This window comes from Chelonoidis abingdonii, chromosome 17 (assembly GCF_003597395.2).
Source record: "Chelonoidis abingdonii isolate Lonesome George chromosome 17, CheloAbing_2.0, whole genome shotgun sequence".
NCBI classification, from domain to species: domain Eukaryota; kingdom Metazoa; phylum Chordata; order Testudines; family Testudinidae; genus Chelonoidis; species Chelonoidis abingdonii.
In genome coordinates this window covers 16,714,650-16,739,209 of record NC_133785.1, presented here as the reverse complement: position 1 = coordinate 16,739,209, position 24,560 = coordinate 16,714,650, and the positions used below count along the sequence as shown (strand labels likewise).

At 44.1% G+C, this 24,560-nt stretch overlaps 1 protein-coding gene across 1 annotated transcript in view; it reads right to left on the bottom strand.

Moving 5' to 3' along the window:
• Positions 1–18,773, bottom strand: part of ABHD6 (abhydrolase domain containing 6, acylglycerol lipase) — a 35,490-nt gene extending 16,717 nt beyond the window's left edge. Inside the window, exons 1-3 of the mRNA XM_032801347.2 lie at positions 18,669–18,773; positions 10,433–10,494; positions 6,703–6,846 (exon numbers count right to left, since the gene is read on the bottom strand). Of these exons, the coding sequence (XP_032657238.1) occupies positions 6,703–6,821 (119 nt within the window). The 5' untranslated portion in view covers positions 6,822–6,846; positions 10,433–10,494; positions 18,669–18,773. The remainder of the gene's footprint in view (positions 1–6,702; positions 6,847–10,432; positions 10,495–18,668) is intronic.
• Between the last annotated feature and the right edge of the window lie 5,787 nt (positions 18,774–24,560).

Below are 24,560 nucleotides of genomic sequence, written 5' to 3'. Positions count from 1 at the left end.
GCTGACCCTTTAATTGAAGCTGGTCCAGCACCCCTGTGCTAGAACAGGTGCTCCTGGTTTGGCCAGCTATGAGGGCAGGGCAGACTCAGAGAGGGAGGAGGTCCCTGAAGGAAACTGTAGAAGGTTCCTCAGGGAAGGCAGAAGAGGGATTTTCTGGATGAACTCCCCAAGCTGGAGCAAATGGAAGGCAAGAAAGCAGCAGAGGGAGTTGCAAGCTGGAGAGCCAGAGCTGAGGGCCAAAGCGGGCTAAAGGCAGGCGAGCAGCGGAGGGGCATACCTGCTGAGGTCTCCACACTGGTGCACTGGAACCGGAGGGTGACAGAGGACAGGGGAACAGGTGCAGGGCCTACTTTCTGGCCTATTTAAGATGTGAGCTTAACAGAACTGGATAGTGCTGGATGCTCCCTGATGAGGATGAGCTCCCAGAAGAAAGGCTGGGGGGTTGCAGCTGGAAGGGCTGGGGCGGCTGTCCTGGCAGGACAGGAGAGAACTGAAGAGGCGCCCAGGAGCAGTGAAAGGCTCCTGAGTGTGGTATGTGCTATGTCTACCGACCAGATCACATGGGATTTTAAGGACTGCATCGCAGCAGGGCGTAAGAAATGGACTATGTTTCGGGACTTTTGTTACAGATTATTTGCACTAGAGTTTTGTAATAAACTGGCCCTAAGGAGGCATATTACTGAGACAAGAGAGCTTGTTGTGAAGTCATTAGAAACTCAAGGGGGGAAGTAGGACAGTAAACCTGGTGTTAGGGTACCCATCTGAAAGGGAGCACTCTGTGTCAGAGGGGAATCACTGACAGCTGCTTTATAATATTTGAAAAACCATTTACAGCAAAAAGTGACCAGGACAATATTGTGGACAGTTATATAGCATCCTGCATTGCTTGCAGCCGAAATAAAGCCCCGTTGGAATGATGGACAGGTTTCAAACCAAGGTTTTGCTGATGGTCTCTATGGCCTTTCGTCATTTAGGCCTGAGGTACGCAAACAGCCATTTTGCTGCTCACAAGGCAAGAGAGGTCAGCCAGGCTGTCGCTTGTCTCAGCTGTCCATCTGAAATGAGCTGGGGAGTGGGCCTGCATGTATGTCTCATGAATTCCTCCTCTTCAAGGCTCAGCACAAGGGCTTTCTATTCATTTCATGCTCACTTTGGGACTCTATTTTTACTGGATTTTCCTTTTTGCTGTTGCTCTATCTGGGACCAATCCTGAGCGCCACAAGTAAATTTTAAAACAAATGGAGGTTCATTCAGGCCAACAAAGCAAGAATTTGCAACACAAGGCAGATAATAAGCTCCATGACACTGAAGTAAAAACAAGACTGACTTCAGTGAAGTCAACAGTTACTTGGGCTGAGATTAGACTCTGGCCCCTGTCTGCAGATTAAACAAATAATTGCAAAGTATCTGGTGACCAGAATATGGATAAATACCAGCTTGTGTAGTATCAGTTTATATAAAAAGTGACTATGATGTCACTAAGGCTGGATAGTGTTGTCATTGTGAGGGTGCAGAGAGCCAGCAAAAAGCTTATGCAGCACCTCAATCCTTATTTACTGTAAGCCCCATTTTGAGGGCTTAAGTGGGACTTATGTGGAGCCTAGACCTTGTGCAAGTCCTACGTACAGAGGTGAATTTCACCCTGAATGAATAAGTGTCTTAAGGTTCGCCTCAGGGGCCCCGTGTAAATCATCGCTGGGCAAGATATTAACATTTTTAGCAACTGATCCTGATGGATCAATTCAGCAAAAGACAAAATAATCTGTCCAAAGCTGAACTGATCCCTCACAAGGTGTTAACACTATTAGCAGCGGCAGGAATGGCAGCTAAACAGATTAGCACAAGAAGCAAAGAAGGCGCGATCCACGGCCAGATGCCAGTGGAGCAGCCTCAGACCTCAAACCCTGCATGGAGACACACGCCAAAAGCAGGGGAGCAGGAAAAAGACATTCTGTAGCACCCCAACTACAAACTAAGGCCATGGCCTCTACTATTAAGAGTGTAGCTCATTGCAGCCTTAGTGCAACCCATATGAACAATAATGGGAGGGGAGAGAGGGAATGAGGGGGACAAAGAGAACAGGTTTTGAATTGCGACATGCTGTCACTGGCTACCCCTATCGAGTCTGTGATTTCAGCCTGCTCTCAAGAGCTCAGTTTACCCTGAGAAGTGGAAATGGTCCATGGATTGAAAGAGGACTGAGTAGCCACAATACTTTTCCTCTCATTCCCTCCTACAGGTGCACAAAGAAAATATAATTCAAGAACAAAACCAAAAAAAACCCAAAAAAAATCAACAACAATTTCTAATGTAACAGAATAAACAACAAATTAAACAATACAAATTCTGAAGAAACAAGATTCACAGGAAGCAGGGGGAGAGTTCTGCAGAACTGCTGGATATTCTGTAACAAAATGTACACAAGACTCCTACGCAATTCCTAGTAATATCCAGGCATTGCAGATCCAGCTACAACAGATGTAGACTCAAAACTAAGCGTAGAAAAGAAACAGGCATTTATCTGTTTAGAAAAATCCTCTCATCCTCTCCTCAACTCTGCTGATGCAGCCATGCCATTCCTCAACATAAACTCCATGAACTTCTCCCTCAGTCCCTAACCACTTTTATAAATATATTGCACATTCTTACCTGCCTACCCAGCCTGGCTCCTCAGAGCTCTCTGGCATCAGCCCTTTTCTTATCATCTTCTCTACTCTGAAACTCTTGCCTATATCTCCACTGACTAAATATTTACAAGAACATAGGAACTTCCATTCTGGATCAGCCCTGAGGTCCCTCCAGTCCAGTAGCCTGTCTGTGACTACAGCCAGTACTAAATGCTTCAGAGGAAAGTGCAAGAAAACCCAGAAAGGCAGATTTGGGGTAATCTGTCTTCCCATGAAGGCCTCATCCTAATCCCAACTAGTTGAGAGATTGTCTTAAACCCTGATGACTGGTTTTGTATCCTTTCCAAAACTCTTCTTTTAGCACTATAACAACTGTGGATATTTTGTTATCCATATCACCGTTCAATCCCTCTTTGAATCTTGCTAAATTCCTGACCTCAATGATATCCCGTGGCAATGAGTTCCACAATCTAATCATATGAATGAAAAAGCATTTTCGTTTCTTTCACTCACCAAAATGCCAATTTCTGCAGCACCAGGCTTCACACTGTCTGTTAATAGGCTTGTGCCGCTACTTCTTGTTGATTAATTGTATTATTGTAGCACCTAGGAGCCCTAGTGTAGAGGGGAGGTTACCCCGCTCCAGTGTGGAAGGGGTTAAAAACAGCCCTGGGAAAGGGCTGCCCCAGGGAGCCAATCAGGAGTGGGCTTGAGGCAGCCAATCAGGGCCAGGCTGGGAGTATAAGAAGGCCTATGGAAAGCACTTGGTCAGTCTTTCTCTCTAGTTTTTGAAGGGAGAAGGATGTAGCTGCCTGGGAATGGGGTATCTGAAGCAGAGCAGTGCTGGAGAAGGGCAAGAGGAGCTGGGGAGCTCCAGCCTGGCAAACTCCCCTGGGCTGAGGCCTTGATAAAGGCCTATGCAGGTACTGGGGCTGGGAGGTGCAGCCCAGAAATAGGCAGAGGCAGTTGGTCCAACCCCCTTGCCAATAATGAGTGGCCTTGACAGACTGCAGTTTGCTTCAGTGGGAGGAGGCTATATGATGACTGGCAGTAGCCACTGAGGCAAGGTGGGTGTAGAGGGTTGAGTGTTCCCCTGGGAGGGGAGACACAGCATGTGGGAGTACTGTGGTGAGCAGAACCCCAGGGTAAGGGGGGTCTGGGAAGGACATGGGGGCCTGAGGCAGGTGAAACACTGGCCACTTGGAGGTGCTCTGTGTGTTGGATGAGCTAATTCCTAAACAACCAGCAGGAGGTGCTGTGTCAGTGAGTCAGCACTCTGCTACACCTAGTCTGTTGTGCAGAACAGAAAGATGGTGCCTGCCCCCAAAGAGTTTACAGTCTACGACAGGGGTGGGCAAACTACAGCCTGTGGGCTGGATCCAGCCCCTCAGGGCTCTGGATCCAGCCTGTGGGATTGCCTCCCGTGCAGGGGGGGCAGAGGCTCTGCCCCCCGCAGCTTCTATTGGCTGGGAACAGGGAACTGTGGCCGATGGGAGCTTGTGAGAGGTACCTGGAGCACTGCAAGGGCAACACACACGGAACCCCCCTCCCCCAGGGGCCTCATTCCAAGGACACACAGAATAGAGATTTTAAAAAACAGGAAAAGCATCTACAAGGAAGTGAAACTTGGCTAATCCTCTTTTGCCAATCGGATTTATACAAGCCAGAGGACTCAGAAGTCCCAGTACTGGACTGACATCTCCATAGCAGAGAACTAGTGATATTTTTTAGCCATCATTTGCAGAAGCATCATTCTGCTTCACAGTTCCTGATGTGATGCTTGAAGGAAAGCAATTCTTCCCTACACGTATTCAGTTAGCGATATTCCTGGGTTTGATTACATCCTACCAGTTATAACCTTCAGTCGCCTGAATACATAGATTATGAGATTACTTAGAATAAATCTGTGTTAGACCTGTCTATCCATTTTAAAAAAAAAGAAATGAGATTGATACTGCTGCCTTGTCTGAGTGGAAATGGGATTACAAATTGCACTACAATCAGAAATTTCTACAGAAGATCAGTTTGACTTTAAAATACCCCAGCAGTAGAGTGGAATTGATGAGTGATCAAATTAAAACAACTCATAATGTTAACTGTACATCAGGTACAGCAATCCTGGAACACAGCTGGAATGCCACATGAGGCATTTTTAAAGGAATATCTTCTGTTTAAACCCTCATCTGAAGTAAACAGAGGGACTGAAAAAATCATCATTTCTTCATCTTGTTTCCACATAGAGTAAAGAGCTAGTATGGTTCTCTTCTGTTATTGGAAAGGATGGGGTACCACAGGCTAATGAGGAAAATTATACAACTTCTCTTCAACACTCCAATGCAAAGAGAGAGAGAGAGCTGGGAACCTTCTTTCTGTAACTAACAGTTTTCACATTTCAGATTATATTAATTGTGAGGAAAGATGTGGCTTCAGAGAAGCTTTGTGTAACCTGATACAAATCAGAACACTTAGATTAACATTCATATTTAAGACAGTGACAGACCACATGTTAGTTACCACATGAAGGTACCTTGTGTTTGTTCGGCACAGCCTAGCCATTTTGAAATAAGACTGGCCAGGCTATTGTAAGTATAGTCACAATACAGCTGTCATGGGAAAGGAACTTAGATCCATTAATGCTTTTCTCAGCGAGAGCCCATTATCATCATCTCCTTTGCAAAGGAATAACTCACAGAAATGCAACTTGTCATGAGATGTCAAGAGGAGTTGCACAGACTCTGACAACTGCATTACCAATGCAGATTACTGCTGCACAGAGGTTTTCTACTTTTCCTGAGCATAACATTTCTGTCCCGAGCATGAAATTACCAGGTTTCCATTCTGTCTTGCTGGACAATTGCCCTGTCCCAGTTCACAGAGGAATCATGAAGCCTCTGTCAATTGCTCTCTTGCTTTTAATTCTCTCCCACACCTTGTCTTGTTGCTTTGCTCTGCTTGAACCCACATTCTGGTCCCATTGTGACACTCACTTCTGCCCACAAGATCCAAATAGCCTTCCTGATTGATGAAGGTGTCCAACAGGCCATTTGTCCTCAGTCTGTTCTCCTGTACTGTGAAAAGTGCAAACGACACTAGTTCCCATGGGCAGCCCTCCCTCTCAAATGAAAGCAACCTGGATAATCAAGCTCTGCCTAGCAACCTGCAGCAAAGACATAACCCAAAAAGCCTCCGATGGGAGAATGTGATAAGGAATGGTAGTATTCCTTCAGTCTGTGTTTTAAAGTTATGTTTTTTAAGAGCAATACAAATCTATTATAACAAAACTCCATCCACATGTTAAAGTCTTAATCTAATTTTATATTACGGGCCCTAAGAATACTTCCCCCAGGTGCCAGTGTACCTTGGTATCAAGTATAGCTGACTGATATTTTGGGAAGTTTTCATAACACTCCTTGTCACTAAACAATCCTGTTTTCTAAAATGTATTAAAGCTGGACTCCACTGTTAGTCATTTCTATGGGCTAGAAGAGAACACATCATTGAACTCTGGGACTCAGGAGTCCAGGGTTCAGTAGCTGGCCTGGACAGTGGCCTCATATGCAGGGGTGCTGGAACTAGCAGTGCTAGGCGTGCAGCAGCACCCCCAGGATTGAAGTGGTTTCCATCATGCACAGGGTTTGCAGTTTTGTTCAGTGGCTCTCAACTCCCTCTCTATAAAAAGTGTTCCAACATCACTGCTCATATGTGACCCTGGGCAATCTCTCTGTACCTCAGGTCCCTATCTGCAAAATCAGGCTAAATAATACTTCCTCTCTTCCAGCCTTTATCTGCAATGTCTAGTTAGCTCTTTGGGGCAAGTGCCGTTTCTTACTATGCGTATGTACAGCACTCGTCACAATGGGGCCCTCCACCCGAGCCTGAGGCCCCATGCACTACTGTATGAATACGAGTTAAGAATATGAATAATAAAACAATAAGATCAATGGGGACCGCATCTTTAAGATAAGTGAGACTTACTGAGCACTCAGTTTGTCTGGCAACCACACATTTTAAATCTAAGTTATAGTGTGAACCAAAAATAATCATTCCAGGCTAATATACTTATACTTTAACTTACCAATAATAGATTTTGATCAGTGCAGAAGGCCACAGGAGAAAGGATGCTACAAATGCCAGAATGGGGATAGCCAGAGTGCCTCCTGCTATTACAAACATGTTTAACACATCAAGGTCCATGTTGTTCTTTAAGGCTCTACCTCACCTGCATACGTTAAATAAGAACCAGAGGTCAGGAACAAAATTGTGACTGAAGGAAAGGCTGCCAAGATAAGAGGAAGGCATTAAACATACAACATATATTGGTCAGGAACACAGAAAACTGTTTTTAGTTTTAAAACCCTATTTCTTCCCGACCTAAAAACTGCAATCTCATCTTCTCGGATCGATGTTAAAGACAGCTGCTCTTAATTTAGCTGCTATGGCACTTTGCAAAACATAAATCCTCGCCCCCTCTCTACCATCATGCTATCCCCAATCTGAAGACTGGGATAAGAAAGCTCTTATTAAGCATTCATTTAACCCAGTTAGCCTTCCTATCTTCCCTACCAAGTCTGAGATTCACAGCATACAATATTGGACCTAAAATTCAACCTCATGTGTCCTGGGTCAGACTCATTTCTGCTTTAGACCGGCGGCTGTTAATCAAGGAGTAGAGCCTCTTAAAGGTCTCAAGGAAGTCTGTGAAGGAGACCTGGCATAGCATTCTTCATCTACAGGCCCTCAGAAGAGTCAAATTGGTCCCTTCTCTGAGAAAATACCAGAGCATTCAAATCCTCGTACTAGACTGAAAATATATTGTTCCCAAGAGCTATGTTAAAAGGGGCTCCTGCCAGAACCTCAGAGTGCTCCAAATGCAAGATCTCAAAGAACTTCCATGTTCTGGAATTGCTAATACAAACTGTTTTTCAAATGCAATCATCTGTATAGCATAATGTGAGATTACTTTATTTCTATATTCTCATCACTAAACAGCATGCATGCACTTTACTATTGAAGGATTAAACCCTGTCACACAGACATCCTGGGCATATCCTTAATTCCTGATGCTGAACATCTGCCATACCATCCATTTCTTAATGCTAGTCTCCTCACAAGAATTAATTACAATCCAAGCATATTTAAATCCAAGGTTCACTAACCACCCATCTCCCAGTGCTACTGCTCAACTTCTCACAATAGGGCCCATGGATAAACCTACTTCTGTTTGCTCCATATGGGTTTGGTTATTTTGAGGTGTTACAGTCGTTGCTACAGCTGGTATATTACATTGCCGAACAGGAACCAAACACTGTACCTACAATCTATTCTGAACTGGAGCTGTACTACTAAGTCATATTTTATATGAAAATTAAGAAACATATTTAAAAATATAATGGCTAAGATTACCTGGGGGAAAGAGTGCTGAAGAAAATGTTCTGTTAGAGCACAGCTAAAGAACAGGGACAGTCTAATTTCCAAGGGCATTATCCCAAAAGTGCCCCAGGCACTTTCATTACTCAGGGCCATATTGTGGATGTGTAAAAGGTTGAAGAAAGTATGTAGGGGCTCCCCTCCCTTTACCCTTGTGCAGGAGAACAGCACACTCCCAGTCTGTATCCTCTCCAGACAGGAAGATGTAGGTTCTCTAGTAATTCAGTAGTGCTATAACACCTAGAGGTGGGTGCCACCCCACCCTACCCCTTTATGGCCTAGCATGAGGAGTTTGTGGGAGAAGTCAGGGGGCACACATTGCATGCTTTCAGGGGGTACAGCAACAGCTATACGCCACCATTGCTCTTGGAGGCAATGTGCCAGCTTTGGGTACTGTTCCTTAGAGCAGTGCTTTTCAAAGTACGAGTCATGACCCAATACTGGGTCGCGGAATGTCAGGCACTGGGGCGCCTTGCTGATTCAAATTCTAACAAAGCCGCTCTAAAGGGCTGCGCAGCAGGGACCTGGAGAGGAGAGAGGTAGGTGATGGGCAGGAACTGGGGAGGGGGCTCACTGCTGCTGGCCAGGAGAGAGGGACCCTTCTCCAGGAGTGCCGAGGGACCCTCTCCCAGGAGCTCCGTGCAGAGGGAGACAGAGGCCCCTCCCCCAGAGCTCCATCCTGCCTGTTGGCAGGGAGAGAGAGAGGTCCCTCACACGGAGCTAGCTGCTGCCAGTGGGGAGAGGGCTGGGGGGAGTCCTCTGGCCCCAGCCCTAGGGCAATTTGCCTGCACACTAAACTCCTCATCTCTGGCCCCAGCCCAGAGCCCTCACCCCCCCCCCACCGCATCCCAACCCTCTGCCCCAGCCCAGAGCCCCATCCTGCACCCCGATCCCCTCATCCCCAGCACCACCCTAGAGCCCTCACCCCTGCACCCCATCCTCTGCCCTACCCTGAGCCACCTCCCACACTCCTTACTATAGGCTTACTAAGGCTAGTGTTAGTTATGTAAAGTGGATTAAGCTGGAATGTTTTGCAATATTATGATTTTATGAAAATTCTAGTCAAAAGATATAATTATGTTGGGTCACAGGCAACAATTTTCTTCAACTGGGTCACAAGATAAAAAAAAAAGTTTGAAAACCACTGCCTTAAGAGTTTCTGCTTGGGCAATGCACTTCCCCATTTTACCACCTCATGCACAGTGGCTTACAACCAGTATTTAGCCACTGCTTGGCTGCAGATCTCACAAGTAGCACATTTAACTGTGAGGCTGGCTTTGTTCACTTAGACAGTAGGTGGGTGTGTAGCAGATGGAGAACATTGACTATAACATCTTTCAAAAAGACATTAATTTATTGAAAAACACCCCACTCTCTGATTGACTAACAGACGTCTTTGAGCATGAGCTTTCGTGGGTGAATACCCACTTCGTCAGATGCATGTAGTGGAAATTTCCAGGGGCAGGTATATATATGCAAGCAAGCTAGAGATAACGAGGTTAGTTCAATCAGGGAGGATGAGGCCCTGTTCTAGCAGTTGAGGTGTGAAAACCAAGGGAGGAGAAACTGGTTTTGTAGTTGGCAAGCCATTCACAATCTTTGTTTAATCCTGAGCTGACGGTGTCAAATTTGCAGATGAACTGAAGCTCAGCAGTTGCTCTTCAAGTCTGGTCCTGAGTTTTTTTGCTGGCAGGATGGCCACCTTAAGATCTGTATAGTTGTGGCCAGGGAGGTTGAAGTGTTCATCCTACAGGTTTTTGCATATTGCCATTCCTAATATCTGAATTTGTGTCCATTTATCCTTTCCATAGAGACTGTCCAGTTTGGCGCATGTACATAGCAGAGGGGCATTGCTGGCATATGATGGCAATATACAAAACCTGTGGATAACACTTCAACCTCCCTGGCCACACTGATAAGCAGATCTTATAGGTGGCCATCCTGCCAGCAAAAAACTTCAGGACCAGACTTGAAAGAGAAACTGCTGAGCTTCAGTTCATCTGCAAATTTGACACGTCAGCTCAGGATTAAACAAAGACTGTGAATGGCTTGCCAACTACAAAAACCAGTTTCTCCTCCCTTGTTTCACCCTCAACTGCTAGAACAGGGCCTCATCCTCCTGATTGAACTAACCTCGTTATGCTCTAGCTTGCTTGCATATATATACCTGCCCCTGGAAATTTCCACTACATGCATCTGACGAAGTGGGTATTTACCCATGAAAGCTCATGCTCCAAAACATTTGTTAGTCTATAAGGTGCTACAGGATTCTTTGCTACTTTTACAGATCCAGACAAACACGGCTACCCCTCTGATACTTGACACTCTCTGATTAGAAATTAAACATAACAATCAGAGTCTTTAAAAGCCGGGCTTACTGTTCAGAAAAGCCTCTTCCTCCTGGGTACAGCTGCCACAGGCCACTGGTACCAATGATGTTCTGAAACAATTATTAAAAAAGAAAAAAGTAAATTATATTCCAGTGCTTTTTTCTTTCATATTTAGTAGAGAGATGCTGTTCATTTCTGCTGTTTAAACCATCAGCAGCACTTCAAAGTACAAGGTCACTACCCTCGTTCAACCTTTCCCATTTTATGTCACTTCATGCAATAAAATAATATCAAGACACTAGTTCCAAGCATGTACAAAGTGCAAGTCAACACGCAGGATAAACAGTGAAAAAGAGTGAGAAGATTAAAGCATTCTGAGCCAACAGAAAGAATCCACTTAACAGCAGGATCAACCTCATCAAGCCCAAGCATTAAGAAATTTAACAATAATAGCTTGGCTGAACTGAAGGAAACAAGAAAGATGGAAACTCAAGATCACAACTACCATTAAAAAATTAGTACAATTAAATCACATTAACTAAAACTCAGTCAGGTTCCCACTATTTCTATTTATTTAAAACCCTCTTCCCCAAAGATTTTATATTGCCCCAAAACCTTTTGATAAATGAGGCTGTAATGCATGAGAGAGAAGGACGTTTCTTTGTACTGCTACAATAACAGATTGAGCTTTCTTGATGAGTTACTCAGTCAGCAGCTCTAGATAAAGTATCATTCAAGTTACAGAACACACGGAAAGACATTTAATGCACAAACAGCATTTGATTCATGTCTATTGCAGGGTCTGAAAGCCTGGTTAAGAGTTCCAGTTATTTGATGTGATTCCCTTTAAAAAGGGGTGTGCTGGCAGGGGCAGCAACCAGGAAGTGAATTATTTGTTCCAATTCGCCGTTCTACATTAGGAGTTCCCCAAGCAAAGACATGTTTACCAGCTTCCTGTCTGCAATCTGTTCCTGGGATAAGCCATGGCAGCTGTTACAACTCATATAATTAAATATTCCCAATGAGCATTAAGCTACTCAAGGAAACACATATCTCGTAAATCAAATGAGTCTGACAAATCTAAATAGAAATATTGCATGCCTTTCTCGCAAGCTCTAATATAAACATATGCATGTATACATGCAGGTACAGAATGACATGCGCATGTTTTCTCTTTCCATTCTGGATACAAGACTGATATAATTTGAAATTTCAAATCTAAATCAGGGGCAAAAATACAAAATACTAATGTTTCCATTATTATAGCTTTGGGTTTTATTCTTCATTCACTGCCACCAAAGTAACTCTACTGCCTCAACTGACTTACTCCCAATTTATACCACTGTAAATAAACTTTTTTTTATGTATCCAGCACATTTAAGGTAGTTTTACTTTAAAAAAATAAAATGCTGTTTTTTGTGCATTTTGAATTTTCAGCCAACTAGAACTAGACACAAATCACAAGTAAAAGATTAATCATCCAGTCAGTAAGAACTGCATCATTCATTCAATCATTTTCAAACATACTTAAAAATAAGAATTAAGAATCTGAATCAATGTAAGTTAAACTATACAGTTGCTTAAATAAATGTGTAATAAATTAAATAGCATAAGCTCCTGGTTAGCAAAAAGAAGTACCAAAGTTAGTGTAAAAGCTATATTTAGTTGCAAACCAACATATTTTAATGGTTACCAACCAATGAGAATCAAACTTGCTTTAGGAAAATAAAAAGTACACGATTTAAACTGATGCCTTAAGAAAAGGTTTCCTGCTTGCTGATTAAAATCAAAGATTTACATTGCTTTGATTGAAATCAGTCCACCCTATTTACTCCTGAGGGCATTCTGCACCAAAACATTAAAAATTCTGCGCACAATAATTTAAAATTCTGCAAGTTTTATTTGTCATTAAATAAATGCAGAGGCTCCAGCATGGCAGTGGGGAGCACAGGCCTCTGGCTGCACAAAGGTGGGAAATCACCCTGCAGGCCCCTCACCCCTGGGACATGGACTCAGCAGTGAGGCTGTACACGACCCTTACGCAGCACAAGGCTTGGGTCTGCCCCAGAAACACCCTGAAGCCCTACCCTTTTGCGCCACGTGCACCAGGTGTAAGCACACAGGCTCAACCAAGCAGGATCCAAGTGTGGAGGGGCTCAGTGTCAGGGGATTCAGGTGTGGTGTGACAGGATTCTGTGTGGAACAATCTGAATGCAGGCAGCTCAGTGGGGGGGATTTGGTGTGGGGGGGATCTGGATGCACACAGGCTCGGGGTGGGGGGGGTTCCAGATGCAGGGGCAATGGGACTCTGCAAAGGCTTCCAGGTGAAGGTGGTTGGGGATCAGAGGAAGAATTTGGGTGTGGGAGTCTTAGTGGCAGGATGGTGGTGTCTCGGTGCCCAGGGAGTGGGGCTTGGTGGGGTTGGGTGCAGCTAGTTGGGGGTCTGGATGTGAGGGCTTGGGGGGGGCATGAGGGTGGGGGTTTGAGTGGAGGGAGCTCAGTGTGTAGTGGTCTGGGTGCAGGGATAGGGGTCTGGAGACAGGAGGTCTGCGTCCAGGGGGACTCCAGATGCAGAGGTTGAAGTTCAGAGAGGTGGGGTTCAGGTATGGAGGACTAGGGGAGTTCTGGATGTATATGGTGAGGCTTGGCAGGGGTGTCTGGATATGGGAGGTCCGGATGCATGGGCATTGGGTGGAGGGGGGAGCAGCTCCCCATACAGTGACCCCTCCCCCTACAGTTGAGAAGCAATGGGGGCAGGAAGCAGGGTAGGATGCTGAGCTTCCTGCAGCTGGGGGAGGTTTCTGAGGGTGGGCCTGACGCAGCCCTAGACACTCCTTGCAAGGGAAGATGAAGTTGTTTCCTCTCCTCCCTCCAGCCCAGCTGGGACCAGCAGCTGATCCCGGCTCAGAGTAGGAGCTACTGGCTGGGGTGTCCCAAGCTCTGCGGTAATTTACCTCTCTGCCAGATGCTCTGGGTGCATGAAATGATGTACCTGCTCTCCTAGGGAGTGGTGCATGACTGCTCTTGCAGCTTCCCTTTGTTTCCCTGTCAGAAAGTAATTTTTCTGTGGGAAAGCAAAGAAATCTGTGGGGGACATGAAGAGTGGCGCAGAATTCGTACCTATTGCATTCCCTAGATTGTGGGGAGGGTGGTTCTCTCCCCAGCCATCTGGGGCTGTGGCAGTAGGCAAGAACTATAACAGCCCAGCACTCTGTCACTCTGCCTCACACCTCGTATGCTGGGAGGGGCAAGGAGGGCAGCATAAAATCATACAAGCAAAACCATACAGAGAAAATTAATTCTACAAATCAACCCCCAAACCGCAGGTAATAGTGGCACTGATTCAGACTAGCAAGCGACTTCAATTAAAATGTCTTTTACCCTCCAGAAAGTGTCCTGTTTACTGTGTTGTGGTATTTTTTTTAAAAAAAAGAATAGAATTAAAAAAGCCACAAAAATTAGCAGGAGCAAACTTGGCTTCCTGCACTACATGTCATGCCAGCAGGGACCAGGAAGAGTGTGGAAGCAGCAAACTTAGCTCTTAGAGAAAGGATGCACTTTGTTTTGTTCTTCAGCAGCCACCTCAGGTTTTGGTTAGGTTCTGCTTTTTAGCCCACAGTAACACCTAAGCGCTTAACAAAGACAGTATTTCTACTATTAAAAAGGCAACACAATTAAAAAAGAGGATGCTAATTTAACCAGCACAGAAACACAACAAGCAACATTTTGATTCTGTCAAAATTCAATTAAAACAAAACCCAAAACCCATGACTTGCACTCATTAACAGCTGCACGTCTCTGGATCACAATCTGTTCTCAAAGGCTAAATTATTCCAAGGAGAGCTTTGTAACCAAGTGTTGTTTGCATAGCAACATACGGGAGAAAAAAACACCCCTCTGGGCTTTGACAGTGCCTTCCTTGCAAGGTCCTCAAAGCACCTCCTAAACATTAATTAGGCAAGCCTTATAATACAATACCGATGCAAGATGGGTAACCATGACGTCCATATGCAAAATGGAAACACTGACGTTTAAAATGAGCTAGCAGCAGAGCTGGGACTAGAACCCAGCAGTGCTACTGCCCAGATCTGAGCTAACCGCTGGACCACATGCCTCTAAGATTAACGCATTCTCTAGAAAGGGATTCAAAATAAAACCCTGTCATCCCAAATGTCTTACTGCTGCCAGAAACAGCACATAAGTGAGTGACAGAAGTAACGTAGGTGGTGAAACAGGACTTAAATCGTTCAAGAGCAGTTCCAGATAGTCCCACAGAATTTACCCAACAGCCCCTTTATCCACAATAATCTAATGAATAATTATCAAAAGCAGAAGGAAGAGCAAGGAAATTTATAACCAAGCATTCGTCAAGTCAAAAATCATTATTCCCCACTTGAACTCAATTAATTGAACAACCTGTTCAAATGTAAAAATGTAAGTTTCAAAAGTACAAAAGCTGCCACTTACTGAAACAGGGAGTATGGCAGAATAACTGCATTTCAGCAGCACTGTTAACCGAAAGACTGACTGGTTAGTCTGAATGAGTTTTAAATCCTTGTCTATAGTCTGTCTTGTTCCTTGCTGGCACGTGAATTGGTATAAGAGAATTCTTGGGGTATAATTCAAATGTTTATTTTGATTTTAACAAGTTAATCACAAATAGGCTTCAAAACCAGCACACCGTGTGGCACAATTAAAACAGAGATGTCTCCTCACCAAAACTAAATTCATCTGATCTAGTTTAATATTGTTTACGAGATCAAAGTAGGGGGGGAAAATTCAAATCCAAAGCAGAAAAGTACCAGAGCAGCATGCACAGAGCACTGGTACTTGTCACTAGTACCACAAGTTTTTTGTACAGTGTGTCTTGGGGAATGTTATATAATCTACCCAGCAAACTCCTTTTGATGAAATGGTGTTTAGCACACAGAGGATAATACACACCGCTGGGAATACTGACATACCAAACAATGTTTTTAATTCAGAAGCTAAAAACATAGGTGAGAATTTAGGGCTCAGTTCAACAAGGGAAGAAAAAAGTCCATTTTGTACGCTCTACAAATCTGTGCAAGGTCATGGAGGACTTTCTTTCTGTAGAAATCACATATATATCTTCATTAAGCAGGCCCATTGAACTTTAATGTAGCCATTATCAGTAAAGAACTGTGTCTGTAAAAATCAAAATCATTTTGGATATAGTCTATATTTAGCTTAATGTTATTTGGCTCCAAAGCACTCAATTTCTGACTTACATGGCAATAGATTTTTAAATTCAAAATACTGAAAGTTAAAAAAAAATAAATGTATCTTATTTTTACTTGAAATAGTAATAGAGAAGAAACAACATAATACAAATGTAAGACTCCACTGAGGAATTTTCAGGCTATGATAAACCACAATAGCAGAGAATCTGTCACTAGAACCCCACCTGAACTAGCTAATAAGACAAGAAAAATTGAAGTTTCTCTTTGAAACCATCTTCTGCTTAGAATGCCATATATATAAGAAATAATTTGATGTACCATTTTGATACTGCTATAATTTATGCCAACTGTTCTGACTTTTCACACACATGCTATGCGCTTTCAGATCTTTCAGAAGCCATATAATTGTATAATGTAAATTAAAATCTATAAATATTTGAAATGCGATGGAGGGAACTGCTTGTCCAGGAGCCTCTTAGCTATCCTGCTTAATCCAGTCCTGAGAGGGATGGAATTAAGAAATGCAACAGTTAGACTTTATTTACAGACTGCTTCAAGACCAATACATAATTTTTTTCTGAGTTTGACAGTCTCTGTATCTTTGACCTTTTATTATTTTGTGAAACACAAGAGATACAAACTGAAATCAGGTAATTTGGGTGCAGGTTCTATCCCTGTTTTTTACTATCAGTTATCAAACCACAGCAACAACTGATTACTGGTACTTGTCAACACCATGGTTAAAACACTGTTGAAAAGCTTAACTGGTACTGGCTGATTCCAACAATAGCAGCTAGCTTAAAGACACAGAGAAAAGTCCCCTTCTTTCTTCCAGATCCAAAAATAATTTCCATCCCTTATATATCCGCATATACATCAGCACCTATAAACACACATTTTAAGTGGTCTATACAAGTTGCATAATTTCCCTGTTCATTTCATTTGTATATCTGAAGTCATCATTGCTAATACATGCGAAGATATAAATGTGAAAGGTTGGGGAAGAGATTATATGCTTTCCCCCAATAAATCAAAAGAATGGCTCCAACCTAATCAGATTCTGAATTTCTTTCCAAGTGTATAGACAGTGATCAAAGTAGCATTTACACTACACCATCTGATACGCATAGAATTTCTTTCTGAAAGAAGGCAGGTTCTTCCAAATAATAGACACGGATACCACTTTGCTTTTCCAATGTTAAAAATCAATAGAGACATTTTTCTGTGGCTATTTATCTACTTTCAAATTTAAAATAGTTACAGTGAGAACTTAAAAACTTTTTTTAAATACCATAACTGTATAGGTGCTCATGAAGATCTGCTGAGTTGTTAAAATATGAAAGGCATACATATACAACACACATACTCCCCTTTGATGAAATTGTCCCATTACTTCTAAAATGAAGCTAAAATGGTTCAGACACAGTACAGTAAGCAATACATAACTAACAAATCCTTCCTGACATATCAGATTTCTCACCTGCATCTAGAGTGACCAGACAGCAAGTGTGAAAAATCAGGAGGGGGGGAACAGGTTGCCTATATAAGATAAAGCCCCTAATATCAGGATGGTCCCAATAATATTGGGACATCTGGCCAGCTTAGCTGCATCAGAAATTTCCCCTAGCCTTCCTCCAGTCTGGCACTATTCTTCATTAAAGTCTAAGATCATAAAGCAGCAAAATCACCCTCCCCTCTAGGCTTAAAAGTCACAGCTTAGTAACAACTCTTCCTTTTCAAAAAGAAACCCTAAAACACATTTTAAATCCTGGCCCAAATTTTGAGATCTCGGAGATGAAAATTCTGCATTACACATACGCTATTCTGTTATAGAAGATGCTCAGTGTTGTTTCCACAGGAGGTCACGTGTAGGTCCTTGGTTTATACTGAGTACCTCAACAGACTGCCCTGTATTAAAATAGATTAGGAATTTTCCACTGTAAACAATCCCTCAAATTGCTTTTGATTCTCCGAGATAGGAATGTGCCTTATGCCCTATAAACTCAAGAGAAATCCCACTCACTGTGCTCAATGCTCTCTGAAATAAATATCTAAACTCAGTTTAAAAACTTCTCCAAGCTTAAACATTCTGTGCCTGTAATTCTGATGGCTGGAGAGCATTCAACAAACTTCACCAGTAAACCATTTTACTTACACAGCCTACAGTTTTATGCCAGGTTCATATCTGAAGCGGCGCAGGGATCTGTACAAAAATCTTGTTTTAAAAAACTGAAATAAGCCAATTCCTGAGACCCACTTTAGAGAATGACCGAGTGAATCCCTGCAGCCCACAAGTGAGGTTGGGGCACTAAAGAATTTACTGACCCTTCTTGTTAGAACCACAATTTAGTCAATAAAACAAACACTTAACATTGTTCAACAATCTGCAATACCAGTGATGTCTCATCACAGGTGTAAATTCACAGACAGACAAACATGGTGTTGGCGGCTCATATAATGTAGGTAAATTCCTGAGAACACTCGTGCTGACTCAGGAAATGACAGCTCGGGGAAATGTTCTAGAATAGAATCCCATCTAGTTCCACCTTTCCCGTACGATCACCCCCTCCCAGTAATGATGTTTGACAATGATTTAGCATAACAACGCGCTTTACCCGCCACACGCGGGTGAGGTCACATCACAGCACCCCCGAAAGGCAGCCACTTCTGGGGAGGAGCGTGGCTGTTGCTAGGCGAAGTGCCCTGCTGGGACCTTTACCGCCTCTGCAGAGTAACCAGGTCCAGGACATGCATGTGCGAGTCCGATTGTATTGCGGTGCCTGGACGGGGGGCAGGGACGATGCCTCTAATGTGCCTGGGTGGAGGAGCCGGGTGAGTTTGCGCGCGGATGGCCACATGCTGCCCAGGCCCGGCCCCCGTCAGGCTTCAGAAGAGGCCACATACCCCCTTTTGCCCCCTGCTCCCCGCCCTTCCCCCAGCCCTGATCGCTGACTCTGCGTCTCAAGCCCCGGCATCGGCACAAGCCAGGCTGCCCCCAGCTGTTTCTGCCGCCTGCATCCCCTCCCAGCCACTGCAGCAGCATCCTCCATCCACGGCCTCCTAGCTCAGCCCGTCCTCACCCGCCCGGGCGCTCCGGCTCCACCGCGGCGTCCCCCCGGGGCCGGCCCTGCAGCAGCTCCCCCCTCCGCTCGCGACGCTTCCTTCGGCTGCTGCTGCTCCGGGCTGCAGCCCCACGACTGCAGCGCGGGCGGCTTCTGTCTCTGTAGCCCTGCACCTTAAAGGCAGGGAGCACGGGAGCCTCCCCCTCCGACAGAAAATGCTCTGGCTCAGTCTGAGCAGCAGCCTGCCCAGCGACCCCGGGCCGATGGAATGTGTCTTTATAAAGCTCCATCGCTATGTCCACTGTTAGAGCTTCTCCCCCTTAGCCAAGGGCTGGTGCATGGGGCATAACGCACAGATGCAGACTACCGGCGCCTGGCATGCACCCCAGGGGGTCAGTGACTAAGGGTCCATCATGCTGCACGGGGTATGCATTTGGACTGTTTTGTTCCAGAGCTGAACAGACATCATCATCAGAAGCGGCATGACATCCTCCTGGGCACCACCACTAACAGACTGCTACAAAGCTGATGGGAGGCTGCCATCCAAAGCTCGTTCCCTAGGGTGCTTCAACCGCAGCCCCAGCTCTCCAACCAATAAAGCAGCCGTATGTGGCACTGAGTTAAGCTACACAATTGTAATTAAAGGGACGCTGGCAGATCAAAAGCACTATGTAAGAAAGGTTTCCTTTTCTGTGGTAGTGGATAGTGAATACTGGGGGGTGGATGTTTCGTTTTGTTTTATTTTGAACAGTGAAAGTAGACTATCAGATTCACCTTTTTCTAAACACAGTAATGTAGTAAACTGTTTAACTTAAAAAAATATTAAAATATCTCTCATTAATATTAGATTTTGTGAAGATCTAGATACTGAATCTAAACTCTTGAAAATATCCATTGAGTCTGTCAGCATTTCCACAAAGGAAAGCAAAATGGACACTTGCCATTTTCTTTCCTTTTTATACATCTAAAGGCTAGTAAAGTTTGAGTTAACTTTAAAATAATCCTGCTTGGTTTTTAACATTAGAACATCGGGTCCTGTCTAGTCTGGAAAACTCTGCTCTGATCACATCACAAAAATCAGGCCCTTGATCTGGGCTTACTCACCGTGCATAAAATTCAGCACATGCCTCAATCTTTGTAGAAGTGGGGCCCAAGAGAATGAAAATTGGCTGTTTGAGAGGGGAAGGGATTTTTAGCCACACTGCTTAACATTCTTTGTTTTTGGTAAGTGTAATTATTAACTTCCATAACTAATTAACATTTTGAAGGAAGTTTTTGTTTAAAAGATTCAACTCCTCCACCCCTTCAGGTGCAGTGTGAGAGCTCAGAGTGAACATCTCCTAGATCTTCCAGTGGCCTTCCAATAAAACCAGGGAAGTCTCAATGTTGAATTCCTAATATCTCTAAAATAAAAGCAGCAGCAAAAAGGGGCATAAACCTAATGATGATAAAATCCTTTGTTAGCCACCTTTCCCCAGAACACTGTTTGAAGTTTGAAATGTAATTTGCCTTAAACCTGTTACTGAGAATAGGAAAAACTTTCCCGTTTTCTTATATTTGTTGTAAAAAAGCTACTATTTCATCTGTATTTTAAAACAAAACAAAACCTCTTTTTAAAAAATTATCATTAAATAAATTGTTCCCTCTTATGACTTGGAAGAAACCAAATGAACTCTATTCCCCGTGTCACTGTAACATTAACTGATAGCATTTTACATAAGATGTAATTTATGACAGTGTGAAACAGAAATAACCATATCCATTTCAGAGCCATGCGAAACACAGACAAATCAGCGAAACACAAACAAATCACTTGCCACTTTGAGAAGCTCAAAACTGGCAAATAGAAAATGGCATTTTCAAGCTTAATGGGATCTTCCATTTCAAAAAGAATTCCTTCTTTGCTTTATTTAGTTATTTATTCAGATTGAACGCACAGAGCTCATATGGACTTTTTAGCACATCTCCAGCGTTGAGTCTGTGCAATCACCCAACCTAGCAGAAGTATTGGGAGTCATGATGCTTTCAAGAGTATCCCAGCCCACATGCTGCAGCACCCATAAAGGAGATACAGCATATGTTCCTCAGGGCTGCCAGACAGCTCTTATTACATAAAGCAGAAGGAAACTTTTCCATGCTAACTTGCTGGGTAGTCTTTTGATTCCATTTCCACTTCACAACTACAAAATCTCCTTTGCTTCAGGCTTCATAATTAATTCTGTTTAACATGCCTTCTCTTCCCTCCCAGGGGGTTTTAAATAATTTCTAGAAGTAAGTTACCTTAAAAACAAGAATTGTTCCTCCTGATTGGAAAGTTGCTAATGTGGTACCTATTATCTTAAAAAGGAGCCAATGGAGATCTTGGGAAATGCATATCAGGGAACTTGACCCCACTCTCCATGACTTCCATGACATTTTCTGTCCCAGGGCTGGAGCTCCCAGCCCCCGCCCTGGTGTGAGGACCCTGCAGCTGTCCAGCCGTCGTGGGGAATGGCGGACCCCGCAGCTGTCCAGCCCGGACGGGAAGACTCTCTGCAGCTGCCCAGCCACAGCAGGCAGTGGAGACTCTGCAGCTGCCCAGCCACAGCCAGCAGCTGGGGGATCCTGCAGCTCCCAGCTGCCCCAGGGGCACAGAGACCCCACAACAGCTCAGTCCTGCAGGCAGGAGGACCCCGGAGCTCTCCCACACCGCAGTGGTAGAGGAGCCAGGAGCCCCAGCCGCAGTGGGTGCTGAATCTAGCTACCCCTTTTGTCAGGGATATTTTTTAGTAAAAGTCAGGGACAGGTCACGGGCTGCCATGAATTTTTGTCTATTGCCCAGGACGTGTCCCTGATTTTTTACTAAAAATATCTGTAACAAAAATACAGATAAGGGATATCTAGGGGTTGTAAGTTTACTTGGAACATTAAAAGTCTTGTGATAAAGTCCCTCCTAAAAGATTTAGTTTAAAGAAGATAAGGGATTATTAAGACACACTAAGGGTTGAAGTATCATTGTGGGTAAAATCTAGTTAAACTTCAGGACCTTCTCCACATGAGAAAGTTGTGCTAGTTTAATTTAAATTTTTTTTAAATATAGTGCTATAGTTAAACTAGTGCGGACCCTGTGTGAACACTTATTTTCATTTGAGTGGTTCATTTTGGTTTATCTTAAACAGAGTCCTAATCACTGGGGGAGTGAGGCGGGGAGCTGAGAGGAGTGTGACATTGAAGGCAGCTGGCAGAGTGCTATTTGAGATGCACTAGGTGCTGGAGCCTTTAGGCCTTCACAGCTGCAGCACTTGCTTGAGCATGGTGTACCTGGCACCATCAAAGACTCAGAACAAAGCCTAGTACCACAGCACTCCAGAGATCACATGCAGAGGCAACACTTATACAAGGCGGAGACAGGCTGAGAACCAGATGGGGCATTACTATGGAAACTGAAATTGCTGGGGCGGGAGGTGTGCTGTGATGCTAGGAAGAGCCAGAGTTGACGTCAGAAGGGAATATGAATAGTGAAGGGGGAAGCCAGCTGAGCAACAGATCACAGTGATACAGATGGGGGAGACAAGATGGAGTATTGTTCAAAGGAAGAGGAAAAGGGGGGGAAGGAAGGTCTTTGGGAGAGCCAGGAGGTGGAGAGAGTGGGAGCTGAAGAAGAGTTCTGAGCATTCCAAAGTAAATAGGAGGAGGGGAGAGGGAGAGGGTGAGGGTGGGGACAGGTATGAGGTTAGAGGAGGAAGGACCCAGAAGTACCCTGGTGATGCTAGGGAAGGTGTGGGAGAAAAGGGTGAGGACTAAGGCAGGGCCAGGGTTGGGGCAGCCATCACCAGAGAGAAAGAGGAAGCAGAGATAGGGTTTGGATTTGAGAGAGGGAAGAGGTACAGGAGAAGATAGAGCTGGTGGGAATACTAAAAGGGGGGAAGAAAGACAAGGTGTTGATAGTGGGAGAAGGAGAAAGAGGAGAAAAGACACAGAAGGGTAATGGTTGGAGTCAAGAAGGAGCTATAGAAATGTCATTTATCCAAGGCCGATGCAACCCATTAGGCGACCTAGGCGGTTGCCTAGAGTGCTAACATTTGGGGGGCGGCGACCGCGGCAGCCGGATCTTCGGCCGCCCTAGTTATCATCGGTGTTTAGGGGGCGGGACTTTCCGCCACCTAAGGCAGCAAAAGAGCTGGCAGTGCTCCTGCATTTATCTTCCCTTGCAGCTCAGTCCAGGGGCAGAGAGGAAGTTTGGTCAACTCCACCGGCAGTTCTCCATCCTGGTGGTCTATCCCTGGAGCCAATTTTTTGTATCAGAGGAGGGATAGCAAGATGGTGGCATATCTGCTGAGAGCAGCTACCTGACAATCTCTGCCTGTGACAAGGTAGATACAGCATCTTCACCAGACACTGCCTTTGATCACCAGATCTTTCAGTCTGTCATTTTTCCTTGATCTGTCTCAATTCATTCTGCTCTTCCCTCATCTGACCCCATATCCACCAACCTCTTTATAACTCACCGCAAGTGACTTCTTATAACAGAGGAATGTTCTCATCTGGATTTTTTCCCACCCTCATACCTAGTTTGTTTGTGTTTTGTAGGATTTAAAGCTTTGGAAGTATCTTGATTGGGAGGCAGTTCCAGACCATATATCTATGAGGTACTGGCATGCCCCCCTTTACTATCCTGTCTAAGCATCTCACAATCTTCAGTGTATTTCTGTTCACAACACCTCTCTGAGATAGGGCTGTGCTATTTACCCCCATTGTTCTGGTGGGGAACCCAGGCACAGAGAAGCTAAGCAACTTGCTCAAGGACTCCCCAGAAGCTGCGGCAGAGCAAGAAGCTGAACCAAGGTCTCCAGAATCACAGGCTAGCATGTTATCACCTGGATCATCCTTTGCCTATAAATGGGGGGAGCAGTTTGGGCACTGAGCATTTTAGTTGTTTCTATGGCCTTTGTGGACATGGTTAACCCATCTATCAGTCTAAAGAAAAAAATATTCCTCTGTTATATGAAGATATATTTCTGGTAAATTTAAATTGCCTGTTTGTATCCTAGCAACAATGAATCAGATACAATCCTGTATTAATGGTCTCATAGCTTCAGTTAAATTCCTGGCTATGCCCTAAAGTCATTTCAGAATATTTCAACAGAAGGAGAATCTATCATCACAACCAGCCCAGGAAAGCTTCTTGGACTGAGAGTAATTTTTAACCATATTTGCTAAGGAACATCAAGGATGAGCTGTCCTTATGACTTAGGGAAGATCTAGGAAGCCTGTTTATAAGAGTAAAATGATGGCTACCATCTACGTTCCATACAATTTGGCAGACTAAAATTAAAGATCAGTCTGCAGTAGTCATCTGCTTGTGATTCTCTTGTAAATAGATGAAAAACAACTCCATTTACCCCTTCATTGTATATATTACGCCATTGCTCTTTGCTATTACTCAGTATATGGAGCATCCACCTCTGTTGAAGATGAAGACTCTGACATTTCACTCCATGTGAATTAATTTGTTTTGTAGGCAAACTGCCAGCTAAAAGCTCCCTAACCCACAAGTTCCACAATACTTTAGTGTCCGAATTTGTGCTGAATTTTAACTGCAACATAGTACCCCCAACTCAGTGAACATGGAAGTCAATGATTTATGACCCAATTTATTTACAATCCAACATGTCTTTTAATCAGAGTAACTACACAATTTACACTTCATCCCATGCATCTGATGAAGTGGGTATTCACCCACGAAAGCTTATTCTCCAATACATCGGTTAGTCTTTAAAGTGCCACGGGACTCTTTGTTGCTTTTTACAGATCCAGACTAGCACGGCGACCCCTCTGATACACTACACAATTTCAGTATACAAAGTCAGAAATGGCTGTCCAGTATTTCCAGGAAATTGAGCCAGTGAGCTTAATTCATATAAAACCCTC